General features: G+C 30.8%; 1 protein-coding gene across 2 annotated transcripts in view; it reads right to left on the reverse strand.

Moving 5' to 3' along the window:
* IRSp53 (Insulin receptor substrate 53 kDa) overlaps positions 1 to 15,000 on the reverse strand; it is a 167,023-nt gene that overhangs the window by 18,733 nt on the left and 133,290 nt on the right. For both annotated transcript variants that reach the window (XM_035871079.2, XM_035871080.2), the window contains one exon: positions 6,039 to 6,100. In XM_035871079.2, the coding sequence (XP_035726972.2) occupies positions 6,039 to 6,100 (62 nt within the window). The remainder of the gene's footprint in view (positions 1 to 6,038; positions 6,101 to 15,000) is intronic.

The raw sequence follows: 15,000 nt of genomic DNA on the forward strand, positions 1-15,000 counted from the left end.
GATGTACGATGCTGGCACACGTTTGTTATTTAATTTTACCAAATGGACCATCCTCGCTGATGATTTAACGTCAATCACAAACATTTTTTGTTTCGTTCTTTTTTCATTTTTATTTATTTTTTTTTTCTAATTTTTTTTTCTTTCTTTTTTTTTTTTTTTTTTTTTCTTATTGAGTACCTTCTTCGTTACTGTTGCGTGGAATTTTTTTAAAAGAAAAAAATAAATATATCTTTGATATTTCTAGATAACAAAAAAAAAAAAAAAATAGGAAAAAAAGAAAAAAAAAGTACAAAAGAAAAACGAAAAATATGTCTTAACGTTATTTGCATAAAAAAAAGAGAGAGAGAGAGAGAGAGAAAAGAAGAAAAAGAGAAAGAAAAAGTAAATGCAAAGGTAGAAATTCTTTTTGCAAAGAACGTTTAGAATAACGAAGAGAAATAAGAAGGAAGACGATAGAAGACAGTAGAAGCCGTTTGATTCGAGATGAGAGAGAGAGAGAGAGAGAGAGAGAGAGAGAGAGAGAGAACAAGAGAGAGGGAGAGGGAAAGAGAAAAGGAAGAATACTATGTGCGAATCAAATCCATAGACTGACGGGGAAGCTTTAGCTTTCGAATCCTTTTCCAGACAAGGGCGTCTCGTTCAAAGGGCCAATTGAAAAATATGAGAGACCGAAAGCTCACGCTCCCTTTTTCGAGATACGTACTCTACGTACATACATAGTAGTGGTAGATTAGAAAATACTCGAATGGAGCAAACACAGTGAAAAAGAGGAGGTGGGCCATACTCCCGTAAAAGTCTTCAATACGTTGCTTGGTACGAGGGTGCTTTTCCTGCTTTGTACATAACAACCCCTTCTTTCTCTTTCTTTCTCTTTCTCTCTCTTTCTTTTATCGTTCATGTTCTTTCACGCTGACATTATTTGTCGATGAATTTCAATGCCATAGCCGTACTAAAATACGGTCTACGAGAGATTTATACAACTGATTAAGAGTATCTTTTATTATTCGAACATTTTTCAAATACGTTTTTTTCTTCTCTCTCTCTCTCTCTCTCTCTCTCTCTCTCTTTCTCTCTCTCTCTCTTTTTCAGTTTTATTCTTCACTCGCTATTCTCATGCCATAAGTCACGAACGATAACGAACGATAACGAACGAATCTGACGTTCGGTTTGGTTATCTTTTTCGCTGCATGCTTCGTGCGATAAAAAGAGGGAGAGAGAGAGAGAGAGAGAGAGAGAGAGAGAGAGAGAGAGAGAGAGAGAGAGAGAGAGAGAGAGAGAGAGAGAAAGAGAGAGAGAGAGAATAATCATCGACAAGATGAATGCGTCCATAAATTAATGACGGATCTACACATTTTGCCGAATAAGCGTTAACCTCTACTCTCTATTTCTTTTATTTTGTTTCTTTTTTCGTTCTTATTTTACGATCGTTTTCCCTCTCGTCGAATGATCCAGCAGTCTGGATGGAAGCCAATTTTCTTCTTTTTCTTCTTCTTTTTCTTTCGTTTATAGAAACGTACAAAAATAATGTTTGGTTAAATCTGATAATCGGATAAAAACATGTCGGCAATCGAAATTACGATAGTTGGGAAAAATTTGATATAGATCTTTGTCGTTTCGTTGGAAAGAGCTTTGACTTTGATGGATAATTCATCGTTCGTGAATATTCATTAAAATGGAAATACGGAATAGCTAACGAAGAAGCATAAGGTATCTTTCGAAAATACATTCGAAAAGTTTTCCAAATGTATGCGAAGAAACGAGAGTGTATGTTCGCGACGAAACGAATTGAAAATAATTTTGTTAATAGATATCCATACTATCATCTAATTCTATGTACCAAAAAGGTTACCTACGTCTTTCAAGTAGTAAACTTCAAACGTTCAAAGTTCAAAGTTCGTACTATGACACGTTATTATTAAGAACAAATTGACAAATTTTACTTCTTCTAAGGGACGAAACTTTTTCTTTTTTTCAAATCAGAAGAATCTTCAAAAGACTTTGATCTCTGATCGATCTAATTCCGTTTAAAAGAGAACTCCATGAAAAAATTTTTACTGGATTATCATTCGACTTTATAATGGATAACGATTTCAAATCCTTCAATTATATATATATATTTTTCTATATTTTTCTTTTTCTATATTTTTCTTTTTCTCTTTTTATTGTCCATTTTTCTATCGGATTATGTTCCTGTTGAAAATCAAAATTATTTATTCAAATATTTTCATGAATAATTTATCCCAATCTCTTCCTCGATTCTCTTTTGCCTATTCTAATCCAAATTTTATTCGAATTTTTATCTATGCCGGTGATTGGAAATATGATTTTCTGTTCTTTTTTGTTCTTTTTTTTTTCTTTTTCTTTTCTTTCTTTTTTTTTTTGTTTTAACGCGACAACGTTGAATATAAGGGAGAAAGAAAAGAGGAAAAGGAATAAAAAAAAAAAAAAAAAAAAAAGAAAATTGTACCGCGAGGTTATCGTAAAGAAGGGATTCTCTATGAATTCTAACGGATGACCTTTTGGATTATATCTAAGCCCTAGATAGTAAGACAGAAAAATGGGAGGATCGAAATTGAGAATACTGGAGACAATGCAATTCCGAGTTTCGCATGGTATAACTACGTTCAGAGAAATACACGTCGTACCGAAGCGTTTCTGTCTAGTTGAAAGATTTATTCATCTCTTTTCCATCGTCACCAGTCGAATATATGAAGTTTCGAACGAAACAAAATATCGAAATAAGGATTTGAAAGGATTTGACATGTTGATCATTGATTGATATACAACGAGTTATGACGATGTTCGATCGTAATGCGATAATCGATAGATCAAATTGTTTTAAGTTTAGAAATTATTAATTAGATTATACCTTTTGAAAATATTATAGATAGATGTAGGGACATTACGTATTGATAACGTTAGTAATTTACCTTCTGACTTACTCAGCTTCATTTATCAGAAAGAAACTTTTCGTAAGATTGTATGATAGGTAAGAAACAACTTCGTACATAATTATTGCATATCGTACGAGGTCTGAAAGTAACTTAACTAATAAATGTCAGTAGGTAGTGACTTTATCGACGGTGCACGAAGTGTTGCATATATCCACGCACTATATATATATATATAAATATAAATACATATATTTATAGAGTTAACATATATGATGTATTTATGAGCTTTACGGAAGAATTGGAAGAATATTAAATAATATAATTAAGTGATTTATAGTTAATATTAAATGGGGTAATAAATTTTCGATAGGTATGTGTAGAATAAATATAATTATATCGATTCAGGCAAACAACCGCGGAAATGTTCGAAAATGTTCGGCATTGCGTTACCCGAGTGAAATTCGTAACGAGAACATGCCATTCCAGAGTAATTTAAAATAGAGAGAAATTACTGGTATAGAGATAGATGAAGAGAAATGGAGAAACAGAGACAGGACAGAGACAGAGGCAGAGACACATAAAGAGAGAGAGAGTGAGTGAGAGAGAAAAGAGAAGTTATGTAACCGCAACTGCATTTACGGATTTCAGACCGATCGTTCGTAAAATTCCAACGTGCACGTTCGGAAATTCAAATCGAGATTTCTCGATAATAATAACCGTTTACTCGCAAGAGTAACGCTTACGACTGGTAGTAAAGGAAGTTGATTGTTAGATTCACGTAACAAATAACAGTCTTAGACGCAATTTGAACGAGTGAGAAACGACTTATATCGCAAAAGGAAAGAGAGTTCTCTTGTGCTGAACTGAACAACATTTTCCATCCTTTTCTCAACTAATACTACGACGATTACGATAACTACGACTAGGACGAATACAACGATGAAAACTACGACGACGATCTACGAACGGTGGCCGTTCGTTCTGTACACGCGCTCGTTTCATTCCCTGTTACAAAGTATAAGCTTAAAGTCAATGTCATACTCGGAGTTTCGTAATGTCGTGCTATAACATCGCCGTTGTTATCGCGACGAAGCGCGGCATTTTACCCCCCACTCCACCCACCCGAACCACCACTATCAACCCTCTTTTACCTTTCTTCCAAGTCACGAAACTGAAAGAGAGAGAAAAACAGAGAGAGAGAGAGAGAGAAAAAGAGAGAGAGAGAGAGAGAGAGAGAGAGAAAGAGAGAGAGAGTTATAAACTCGAACGAGACGATAAAGAGGGTGGTTCGTGCCAAAGAATTTCGTAAGTTCTTTTACGACCAGAAATTTTTCTTTCTTCCTCTCTATCTCTCTCATTCTCTATTTCTTTATCTCTCTCCCTCTCTCTTTCGCTCTTTCTTTCTTACCTTCTCATTCAAGAAAAATTGAGATCAAGGAAAGATAATCGGTATAGATTTATTTATATACTCTCTGAAGGAAGAGAACATAATTATGGATATAATAAATCAATCGTTCGGGTCCTTTGAAATGCTATTACATAGAAATACGTCGAGAGTTTATGTATTTAAAAATATGATGTATATTAAAGAGAAAAATGATAAAGAGAGACAGAGAGATAGAGAGATGGAAGAATGAACGGTTTATGAAACGTGGTGTATGAGAAAGGAAGAGAGAAGACAGACGAGAAATATGATTCCTCTCGAACGATACTCATTCGTAATTCCTCGCAACTCTGGAAAAATCGTGTTTCGTTAGCTTGAATCCAAATGGAATTCAAGCTTCAAACGGATCGAGTGTGTAACGCGTTGCGTTGTCCTCGAGGGTGAGACCTATAAACTGGGGAGGATCAAAGAGTTTTCCGCGGACTTTTGTGCGACCGGAGATGATACGAAGAGACGCATATATACATATATATATATACATATACATATATATATATATGTATGTATGTATGTATGTATGTATGTATGTATGTATGTATGTATGTATGTATGTATGTATGTATGTATGTATGTATGTGTGTATGTATGTATGTATGTATGTATGTATGTATGTATGTATGTATGTGTGTATGTATGTATGTATGTATGTATGTATGTATGTATGTATGTATGTATGTATGTATGTATGTATGTATGTATGTATGTATGTATGTATGTATGTATGTATGTATGAATGAATGTATAAATAGAAAAAGAAAGGAAGAAAGAGATAATTTATATATATATATTTCTATATATATATATATTTCTATATATATATATATATATATATATATATATATATATACTATATAGATATATATATAGGAACGCGGAATGAGTCCTCTTTCAACCTTTCGATTAATATTCCAACTGAGCTTCGTTTTCCTTCTTTCACAATTCATCTCCCCTCTCGTGGAACCCCCTTGTCTACCCTCCCACCTTCATTCTCTTTCTTCTTCTCGTTCTCTCGCACGATTCACATAAATCTTCGTAGTTTTAATTGCGTCTGACCAAGGTGGTCTACTTAAATAATTCAAACGGTCGACCTTTATCCTTTCTCATCTTTTCTACTTCTTCTTCGTCTTCTTCTTTAGTTTTTTTTTTCTTTTTCCTTCTTTAGTTTCAAAATCCAATCATCTTGGTTGGTTTCACCTCGTTGAAAGTTAGAAGATCAAACTTCTATCTTAAGATTCGATAATTCAGAAAGTCCATTGAAATTACGAATTTGATGATATCATATACGTTTAATGTAAAATACTTGCGTATGAAAAAATAGAAAAAATAGAAATTATATATTTGTCTTCTCTTATATCGATAAAAAAGATCTCTTAATGTACGTTTTCGTATCGAATATGTTATTTCTTTTTTTCTTTTTCTTTTTCTTTTTTTCACCATATGACAGATATTACTGTACAGTTTTTCTCACGAAAAGCTCCTAATGTATTCTTCTTCTTTTTTTTTCTCTCTTTCCACTCCCTGGCACCTATCCTCCTCCTCCTTCTCCTCCTCCTTCTTCTTTCTCTCTTCCTATCCTTCAATATTGATCTTACTTCCATTATCGAAAAAGCTTAAGAAGTATAAGAAAATCTATGATAAAGGAAGAAGAAAAGATGAAAAAAAAAGAAGAAAAAAACAAAAGAAAAAAGAAAATTACTTACAATGTTCATCTCTTGCTCGTGAATCTCCTTGTAAACCTCGACGATCCTCATCAGTGCGAATCCTGCGGAAAAAAAAAGAAAAAATAAGAGAAAAAGGAGACAAGGAGGAAAAAACGAAAAAAAAAAAAAAATCCCATAAAATAAGCGAGCACGATGAAGCTCGGTATGGTATATAACGTATAGAGGAATCGAAAATTTTAGAAACACGTTGTCGAAGGGAATAATGGTGGGAAAGAGTTTTTGTAACACAGAGAGAAAACTTTCGTTTTGAATTATTCAAACGCGGTCGGGTTAGTACGATACTTTAATCTAGGTTGGAGCGAGACGGAAAATGTTAGATCAGGGAAGAAAGAGAGAGAGAGAGTGAGAGAGAAAGAGATAGATAGATAGATAGATAGACATTATAGCGGTCGCAAGCGCTTTTCAAGCGACTTTCCACTCAAACCTCCCGCGAGCTTCTGTCGTGGCGACAAAAAACAAACGGAAGCGCTCGATCGTGAAGCCTCGAAGAAGAAAACTCCCACGATTTTCGCGAAACACGTGCACAAATCCGAGGCAAACTTTTCTTCGACGCCATTATCAAACTTTCTCTGCTTTTTCCTCTCCCTTTCACTCCCCTCTCTCTCTTTCTCTCTCTCTCTCTCTCGTTTCCTTCCTGTCTGATCCCTCTTACCATTGCGAGAAGTCTACTCTCATCCTTTTTCGATCGACCAACGATACAAACATTGTCAGAGTAACAGAGATAAAGAACGTAGAAAGCTTATATTGTGAAAAGCTTCGTCTCGAATCATTTACTCGTTACGATCTACCAAGAACCAAATCTTTATCGTGGTTTCTCGATGATAGTATCGAATCGAAAATGGCAAAGTTCTTTCTATGTTCTTTCTATGTTCTTTCTATGTTCTTTCTCTGAAACTTCTTCCTCTCTCTCTCTCTCTCTCTCTCTCTCTCTCTCTCTCTCTCTCTCTCTCTCTCTCTCTCTCTCTCTCTCTCTCTCTCTTTCTCTATCTATCTAACTATCTATTTATCTATCTCTCTGTCTCCGTTTTCGTAAAATATACTCGATCTTCCGCTATTAAAATAATAATGCTATATAATCGAGAGATCTAATTAGAAAAACGAGATATCTTGTCCGTTCAAATAGTTTTCTTGATCTATCGATCGATCGTTGAGAAATAAAATTTAACATTTATTTTTCGAAAACGATAGATAAAATAAATATATTTAAAAATGTATACGATATATAATGATAATTAAATTAATTATTATCTATTATATTTAACTATTATAAAATTATTTTCAATCTTAAATTTCGGAACGCAGTTTCTCTCATTATTATTGATTGAAAATTTTAAAAAACGAAAAAAAAAAGAAAATAAATAGCATCATTCCAAAGATTAAAAGATGTTTTGTGACATATTTTGATGTTCTTCGAAAAGGGAGAAAAAAGAAAAAGAAATAAAATAAAATCATTACGTTTCATAATAATCCCGATGGGACACTTTTTGTTATGATTATATAAATAAATATATAATAACAAAATACAGAACAATTCGAATTATATTTCTAAAAACTTTGAAATAGTCTTCATTTTTATTTTATTATCCAAATAATTCGAATACTCGAACTGTATTTAAGATTTGAATATTTTTAAATATGAGACAAATAGTAAGAAAGTATTTTTTCTTCTTTCCAGTATTAAACAAAATATAGAAACTCGGATTTAGATGTAATAACACGTTTGGAGAGCAACATGAGAGTTGTAAAGGACTAAGATATAGGATAATTTAACTTTTGTCGAAAAGCTGTTTCTCTCTCTCTTTCTCTCTCTCTCTCTCTATTTCTCTCTCTGTTTCTCGCAAACATATCTTCTGACCCTTCATGGTTGACAAATAAGTTAAGAGGGCTTCCTCGTTCTGTATGGGGTTTCTCAATGGACATTACTCGATCCCTTGACACGAGAAGCCCCATACGAATATATGCGTCTGAAAGCATTATACGACTTCTAATTATCTCTGACGTGTCTGTCCGCTTTCTCCTAGTAAACTAAGATGTAATCTTATAAAAAAGAAAAAGATCGTAAAATAAATTTACCAGAGAATGGACTAAGCCGATCATCGACGTACAACACAACGTAATGTCCGTTGCAACAATATTATTTCTTCTTCCTTCTTTTTTTTTTCTTTTTTTTTTATTAAATTAAATAATCCCTAACCCATATAAATAATACAATATATATTGGGGTACTTATGAGGAAGATAATATATTTTGAGGAAAAATTATGAACGATATTTGGAAAAGTGATATGATAATAAAGTAATAAAATAATTAAACCGACCTAATTTTCTTCGTATTCATGAAAAAAAAGGGAGGAAGAAGAAGAAAAAAAAAAAGACTTCTAGGATCATTTAATTAAAGTGGCATAGAAATTCATATGAATTCGTTGAAATTATTCAACGAAACGAATGTGCTTGAAAAAGGTCTTTCTCATAAAATTGAGTTTTTCCATGTCGTTGAGAGAAAAGAATAAGATAGATAGATAGACAGATAGATGGATAAAAGTAAAGAAAGAGAGAGAGACAAAGAAGAGAAATAGAGAGAAAGAGAATTTAATAGAAAGCACGAAAACACGAAGAAAATTTTACAAGGTAGCTTAGAAATTCTATATAGCGAGTTTGGTGTCTGTGTAGTGGAATGTAGGTGGTTTGACGGTTAAGTTAACAGTAGCTAGTCATGATTCTCCTTTCTGAGTCTTGAGTAGGGTGTCTGTCTGAATTTGAACAATTCGAGAGGAAACGTGGAAATTCTCTCTCTCTCTCTCTCTCTCTCCCTCCTTCCCTTTCTCTATCCATCTTTATCTCTCTAACACTTTCTTGTCAGTGGAATGAGAAGAAGGGAAGTATATCCAACGTGAAAGTATAGTTATGACAGGTGGTGAAACCACAAGAGGATACGGACCAAGCAAAAGAGAGAAAGAAGGGGAGAGAGAGAGAAAGAGAGAGAGAGAGAGAGAGAGAGAGAGAGAGAGAGAGAGAATGAAGTAAATGTTGCACAGAACATATCTCAGTTCAACGATATCGTAATCCTTTGCCATAGCTAAGCTTCAGTCAACGTACCGCGTTCACAGTTCCCCTAGTGTACCTGCATCTCGTAAATATGTATGTATGTATGTATAAATATATAGATATATGTGTGTATATATATATGTATACATAGATATATAGATATACCTCGTTGAATTTGCTCACACCCTTCAGCATGTATGTACTATCCCTTATCCTATAGGACAATCCTATAGGATTTTCCGTAAGATTAGAATGGTCCTTCTCGATACGGGGAGAATTTTGATTTAAGGTTATCAAACAAGTCCCAGACAAATGTTATATCTTTTTGTATACCATATATTTTGATATTTTTCAAAAAGTCAAAATCTAAATGATTAGTGGCATTTTGTTGTAGCGTATGGAAAATAAATAAACATTTTTTTTATACGATTGAAGTTATTCTTTTGTCGTATGATAAAATTATTATATAAAGTTATTCAATAATAATAAATATGTAATAACAATTTTAAAAATTATAATTTTATATTATGTGTGAAATTATTTTTTATATAATACAAATTATCCTTATATAATAATAATAATAATAATAATAATAATAATAATAATAATAATAAAATAAATTTATATAATAAAAGTAATAATAGTAATTTTTATTATTATTAAATATAACATAAAAATGTATATATATATATATATATATATATATATATATATATATAATTAAATTTTTGTTAATAAGGCTGTTCATTAACCCAGCTTTTATAATGGTTTACGCTCGAAATATATTCAGCCGTAATTCTTGACCGATTTTAATGAAAAACGTCACGTTTTAAAGTTGAACGTTTAAACGAGGAAATATGGATTTTTCGAATTTTTGAGAAGGTTGTATTCATAAATTTAGACAAAAGTAATCGCATTTCTTTTTTTCTTTTTTTTTTTTTTTTTTTGAAAATGATAAGATACTTGGTATGCTATTATACCAGTATGAGTATAATATATTGGCATGTATTTACTAGTATTTTTTGTTTTATAATGTGCCATAATTAATAGTCATGATAGTGTATTATAGCAAAACGTTAAGTATGTTACATTTAGTATATAAGTGAGAATGAGGAGTTGAGTTAGAACGTTCGAGATAACCCGGGGCGTGTTTCCTGGTATAGGTTTTTGCACCCTGATGAAGGGTGAAACGAATTGTTTAGTAAACGTGTCGAAATGAATATTTTGTATATTTTATATCTTTCTCTTTTTATTTTTTTTTTTGTTTCTTCATAACCATACAAATAACATATCTCCTTATCAGCGAAATACTTAATATTTAATTTTTTAAGCAGATAATAAGACCTGAGCTTTAACACTCAAGAGGGAGAAATTCCGACACTAGATTTTTGCATAAAAATGTAATTATCAAAAAATTTGATCATTTAACTCGATTATTATTAAATTTCTCATTGTTTTCGTAATATTACTATATCTCTTTGAGGCACACGATTTTAAAAATAAAAAAATTACTATATCTCTTTGAGGCACACGATTTTTAAAATAAATAGCAAACCTAAGTTGATATAAAAAAAAGAAAACAAAAAAAAATAATAATTGAATGAAAAACTTTAAATAAAATATTAAACTGTATGACTATGAGTAACTTTAACTTTTTGAAATGAGTTAAAATATATCCTACCATGCATAAAATGTAAAACAAAAGGTGGAATATAATTTTTTAACTCATCTAACCTCAAAGAGATATTATATCGTAATCCAAAGGGATTTATAATTTAATAAATTTAAAGATTATTTCGATTTTATTTTTAAAGAAAATAGAATTGAATCGAATCGAATCGGGAAAAATCTTTGATGAATTTGATAATTAATTTTGTAAGATTAACGCTTCAAACATTCGCGATTTTATCTTTGAAATGATTCAATATCATGTTGTAATATATAAAGATTTATGTAACTACGAATATGCGGACGAATGAACGAACGAATATATGAAATAATAATATTGAAAGAATATGTATTAAAGATAAAAGCATTATATTTATTTCATTCTTTATTCCCGTCCGATTATATTTTTCAAAATGAAAAGTACAAAAGAGGGTTAATAATATATCATCGATTATAGTTATTATCTATTGGGACATTCGAATAAATGTGCTCGGTCAGTATACTATGTCCACGGTCGATGGACTTTAAATCCATTGGTTGTGTTCACGAGCTGATATGGATGACGGGAAATGAAAGAAATTTTTCAATTATCAAGAAAGAGAATCATAACGAAAAATGAAAATATTTCAAAAAGGAGAAAAATAAACGAAATTAATGAAGATATTTAAAAGATAAAAACCGAACGAAATTAATGAAAATGAATTTCAAAGCGAATATCGAAAAAAAAAAAGAAGAAAGAAATGAAAAAATATTTCAAAGAGATAACTGAAAATAATTATTAATCAAAATATAAGATTTTAAATAATAAAATAAGCTGGATTTTTTTCTTTCTTTTTTTGTTTTCTCTTTTCGAAATTAAATTAAATTCGTTTTTCATTCACGCATAGCGTAATTTTTAATTCAATAAAATTCAAATTCTATTAAAGTCATAGTTACGAAACGTATGGTGAGGCAAATTTTGGGAAACCACTAAAACTACAATGAATAAAGGCGCACATGCAGCTCAAACAAGTACATTGGGATGAGTGCCAACTTATCCCTTTGTAACGCGTTACGGAAAAAAGAAAAAAAATATTTGTTTAAATTAAGATCGAGAATTATACGTATATGTTTATATATATTATATATTTTTAAAGTTAAATTAAATTAAAATGAACTAAATTCAGAATTTTATCTTTCATAACTGATATATATATATATTTTTTTCTTCTTTTTTAAAGTTAAATTAAATTAAATTAAATTAAATTAAATTAAATTGAAAATTTTATCTTCCATAAATAATATATGTATATATACATATATGTAAATACTTTTTTCTTTTTTCATATGAATAGTATGTATGTATATATTTTTACTATAGTATTAATATTATTAAATTAAAAAAAATATTCTAGTAATTTATTTTCTTTTTTTAATTCAATAAATTTACAATGTATAAACTATTAAATTTTGAAAATATTAAATCTTATTTTTTAACTTAATAATAGTAATATATATGGTATTATTAAATGGTATTATTTATATATATATATATACATATATATATATATATATATATATATATATATACATATATATATATATATATATATATAGTTTTAAATAATAAAATAATAATAAAAAATATAACAATCATAATTATTACATTATTATCGTTAGAGCGATTCGAAAAGAAAAAACGGCAAATAAAAAATATTTGAACAAATAAAAAAAAAAAAAAAAAAGGAAAAAAGAAAAAATAGATAATAAAAAAAACAAACAATAAATAGTAAAGCACGGAAAATTTAACGCGACAACAATGATTCGTTTTTGTCGGATCGACGCGATTTCCAATCGACTCAATCTCACATAATCTCGGCCCCCATCGAAAGAGGCAATTACACGTACGTCAGAGCCAGCAGATAAATCGTTGCGGCGAGCTCTACCGTGTAGACGATTTTCCGCGACGAGCCAAGAGCCGAGCTTGTACATGTACACGTGTACGTCCATCCCCTGTACAAGTTTGTCGGGAGAAGGGGTTGGTGAGTGTAATGCTTATGGGGCTTTAGACCCTTCGATGTGCGGCTTCGGTGCGGGATCGAGTTAATGCTCGGTGCAAGGGGTTTAACGCGTAGCGTAAACACCAATAGCGAATATCTATGCCAGTCTAGGATTCGTCTCAAACAAATAGCAAGTTTTTCTTTCTTTTTTATATATATATAGATATATTTTTTTTTTTTTTTCTATTAAAAATTTCCTTTATTTCGTTTTGTTTCGATCGTTTTTCTTTCCCTTTTTTTTTTCTTCGTTCTTGTTCTTTTTCTATTTTTTTTTCTTCTTTTTTTTTTGTTTTAATTTTGTACATCGAAGGTGTAATTAGACGTTGTTTGATTTAATAAAAAATCGATTGTTTTGGGATAATTTCAAATTTTTCAATCGATCTAAAATTTATTAAATAGTAATTATTACTTAATATCATAATAATCTGTAAAATCATACAATACGTATCATATTGAGATATTATTCAGTTTCATATAAAATTTATAACAAATTTTATATTTACGATTATATTTATTCTTCTATGTATTTTATAAGATAAGACTCGTTTATTTTATCATTTTTCTTTATTTTCTTCTTAGACTATTTCTTTCTTTTCTTTTTCTATATATATTTTCAAAAATAAAATTTCGTTCAAATTCATATCTTTTGTTGTTCTTTTTTATTTTTTTCTTTTTTCATCGCACAGTTAGAAAGAAAGAATTATAGGAAAGATCATAAAAAAAAAATAAGAAGATTAACGTCATTTAATCTTTTCATTCTTTCAATTGAGAACTCATAATATCATATTAAGAGTCTCCGACAATTGACGTTAACTTTCTATTTACTAATGGAATTAGGTTAACGTACAGTTAAACATTAGCTTCCCATTTGTAACATGTGTCAGTTTAATGCTGAATAAACACTTGTCGTTGTAAACGTATCCACGTATCCGTTAACGATTAATAAACACTCAACAATATTTTACGATCCAAATCCAAAAGATTTGATGAGTGTCGTCCATCCATCCATCCATCCGTCCATCCATCCATCCATCCATCCATCCATCCATCCATCCATCCATCCATCCATCCATCCATCCATCTCCATTTCTTTCCATAACTTCATGCATCATACTATATAACACTACCGCTGCTACTTTACTTTAAGCTTGTTTATGGGATGAGAGAGAGAGAGAGAAAGGCAAACAAACTGTGTTTATGGTCTCGCGTGAAGCATTTTTGAAATTGGAAAATATCACGAATCATTGTTATCGTTTCTCTTGAAAATGTTAAAAAAGAAGGGAAAAAAAGGGGAAAAAAAAAGAAAAAAAAAAAAAAAAAGAAAAAATCTACCTCTCTTTTCGACTTCTATTATAGTTTTTGTGAACACGATACCTTTGTTTTTTCTTTCTCTCTCTCTCTCTCTCTCTCTCTCTCTCTCTCTCTCTTGTTTTTTTTTTTTTTTTTTTTTTTTTTGACGGAGCAAATAATTTGAAATGCATATCGATTAAAAGTTTCTCCGGTAAAGTCGAGAGTAGAACGAGAGGGTTAGCTTTAGAGGGTTCGCTGGACGCTACGGCAAAGTTTCACATCGAGTTTTTCCAGAGTTTCATCGTGGATCGTTTAACGATCGAGAACAGTTAAACGATCCTCGAGATCCGTGATATTTTAGGATCGTATCGTTGTTGGTAACTTGGTAAAATGTATTCTACCGTCTGATTTGCCAAAAAAGAAAAAAAAAAGAGAGAGAGAGAGAGAGACAGAGAGAAAAGAGAAAAAAGAAAAAAAAGAAAATTGTAAGAAAAAAGAAAAAAGAAAAAAAAAAGAAAATTGAAAGAAAAGAGAAAAAAAACTATTCAAAAAAGAAATTAAAAAAAGAAGAAAGAAATGAAGAAAAAGAAAGACGAAGAAGAAGAAGAAGAAGAAGAAGAAGAATGAAATAATGAAAGAAATAACTTAAGTATTCTTTACAGGTGTTAGTTCTCAAATAAGAAAGGACAACGTCCTATACCGTTATAAGGCCGATAATAAATTCTTCTTACCACTCAGTATCCCAAGGTGAGTCATAAAAGACGAAACGGTACTGGCCAGCCACGATGACGTACGTGACTTGGCTGACCGAAAAATTGCGCAAGGAGACTTTAAAATGTGATGAAAGCACAGCACGAGGAAGAATAAAGGAGAAAGAGGAGGAGAAGAAGGAAGAGGAGA

Source organism: Vespa mandarinia, chromosome 1 (assembly GCF_050613455.1).
Source record: "Vespa mandarinia isolate Hongniang chromosome 1, ASM5061345v1, whole genome shotgun sequence".
Lineage (NCBI taxonomy): Eukaryota > Metazoa > Arthropoda > Insecta > Hymenoptera > Vespidae > Vespa > Vespa mandarinia.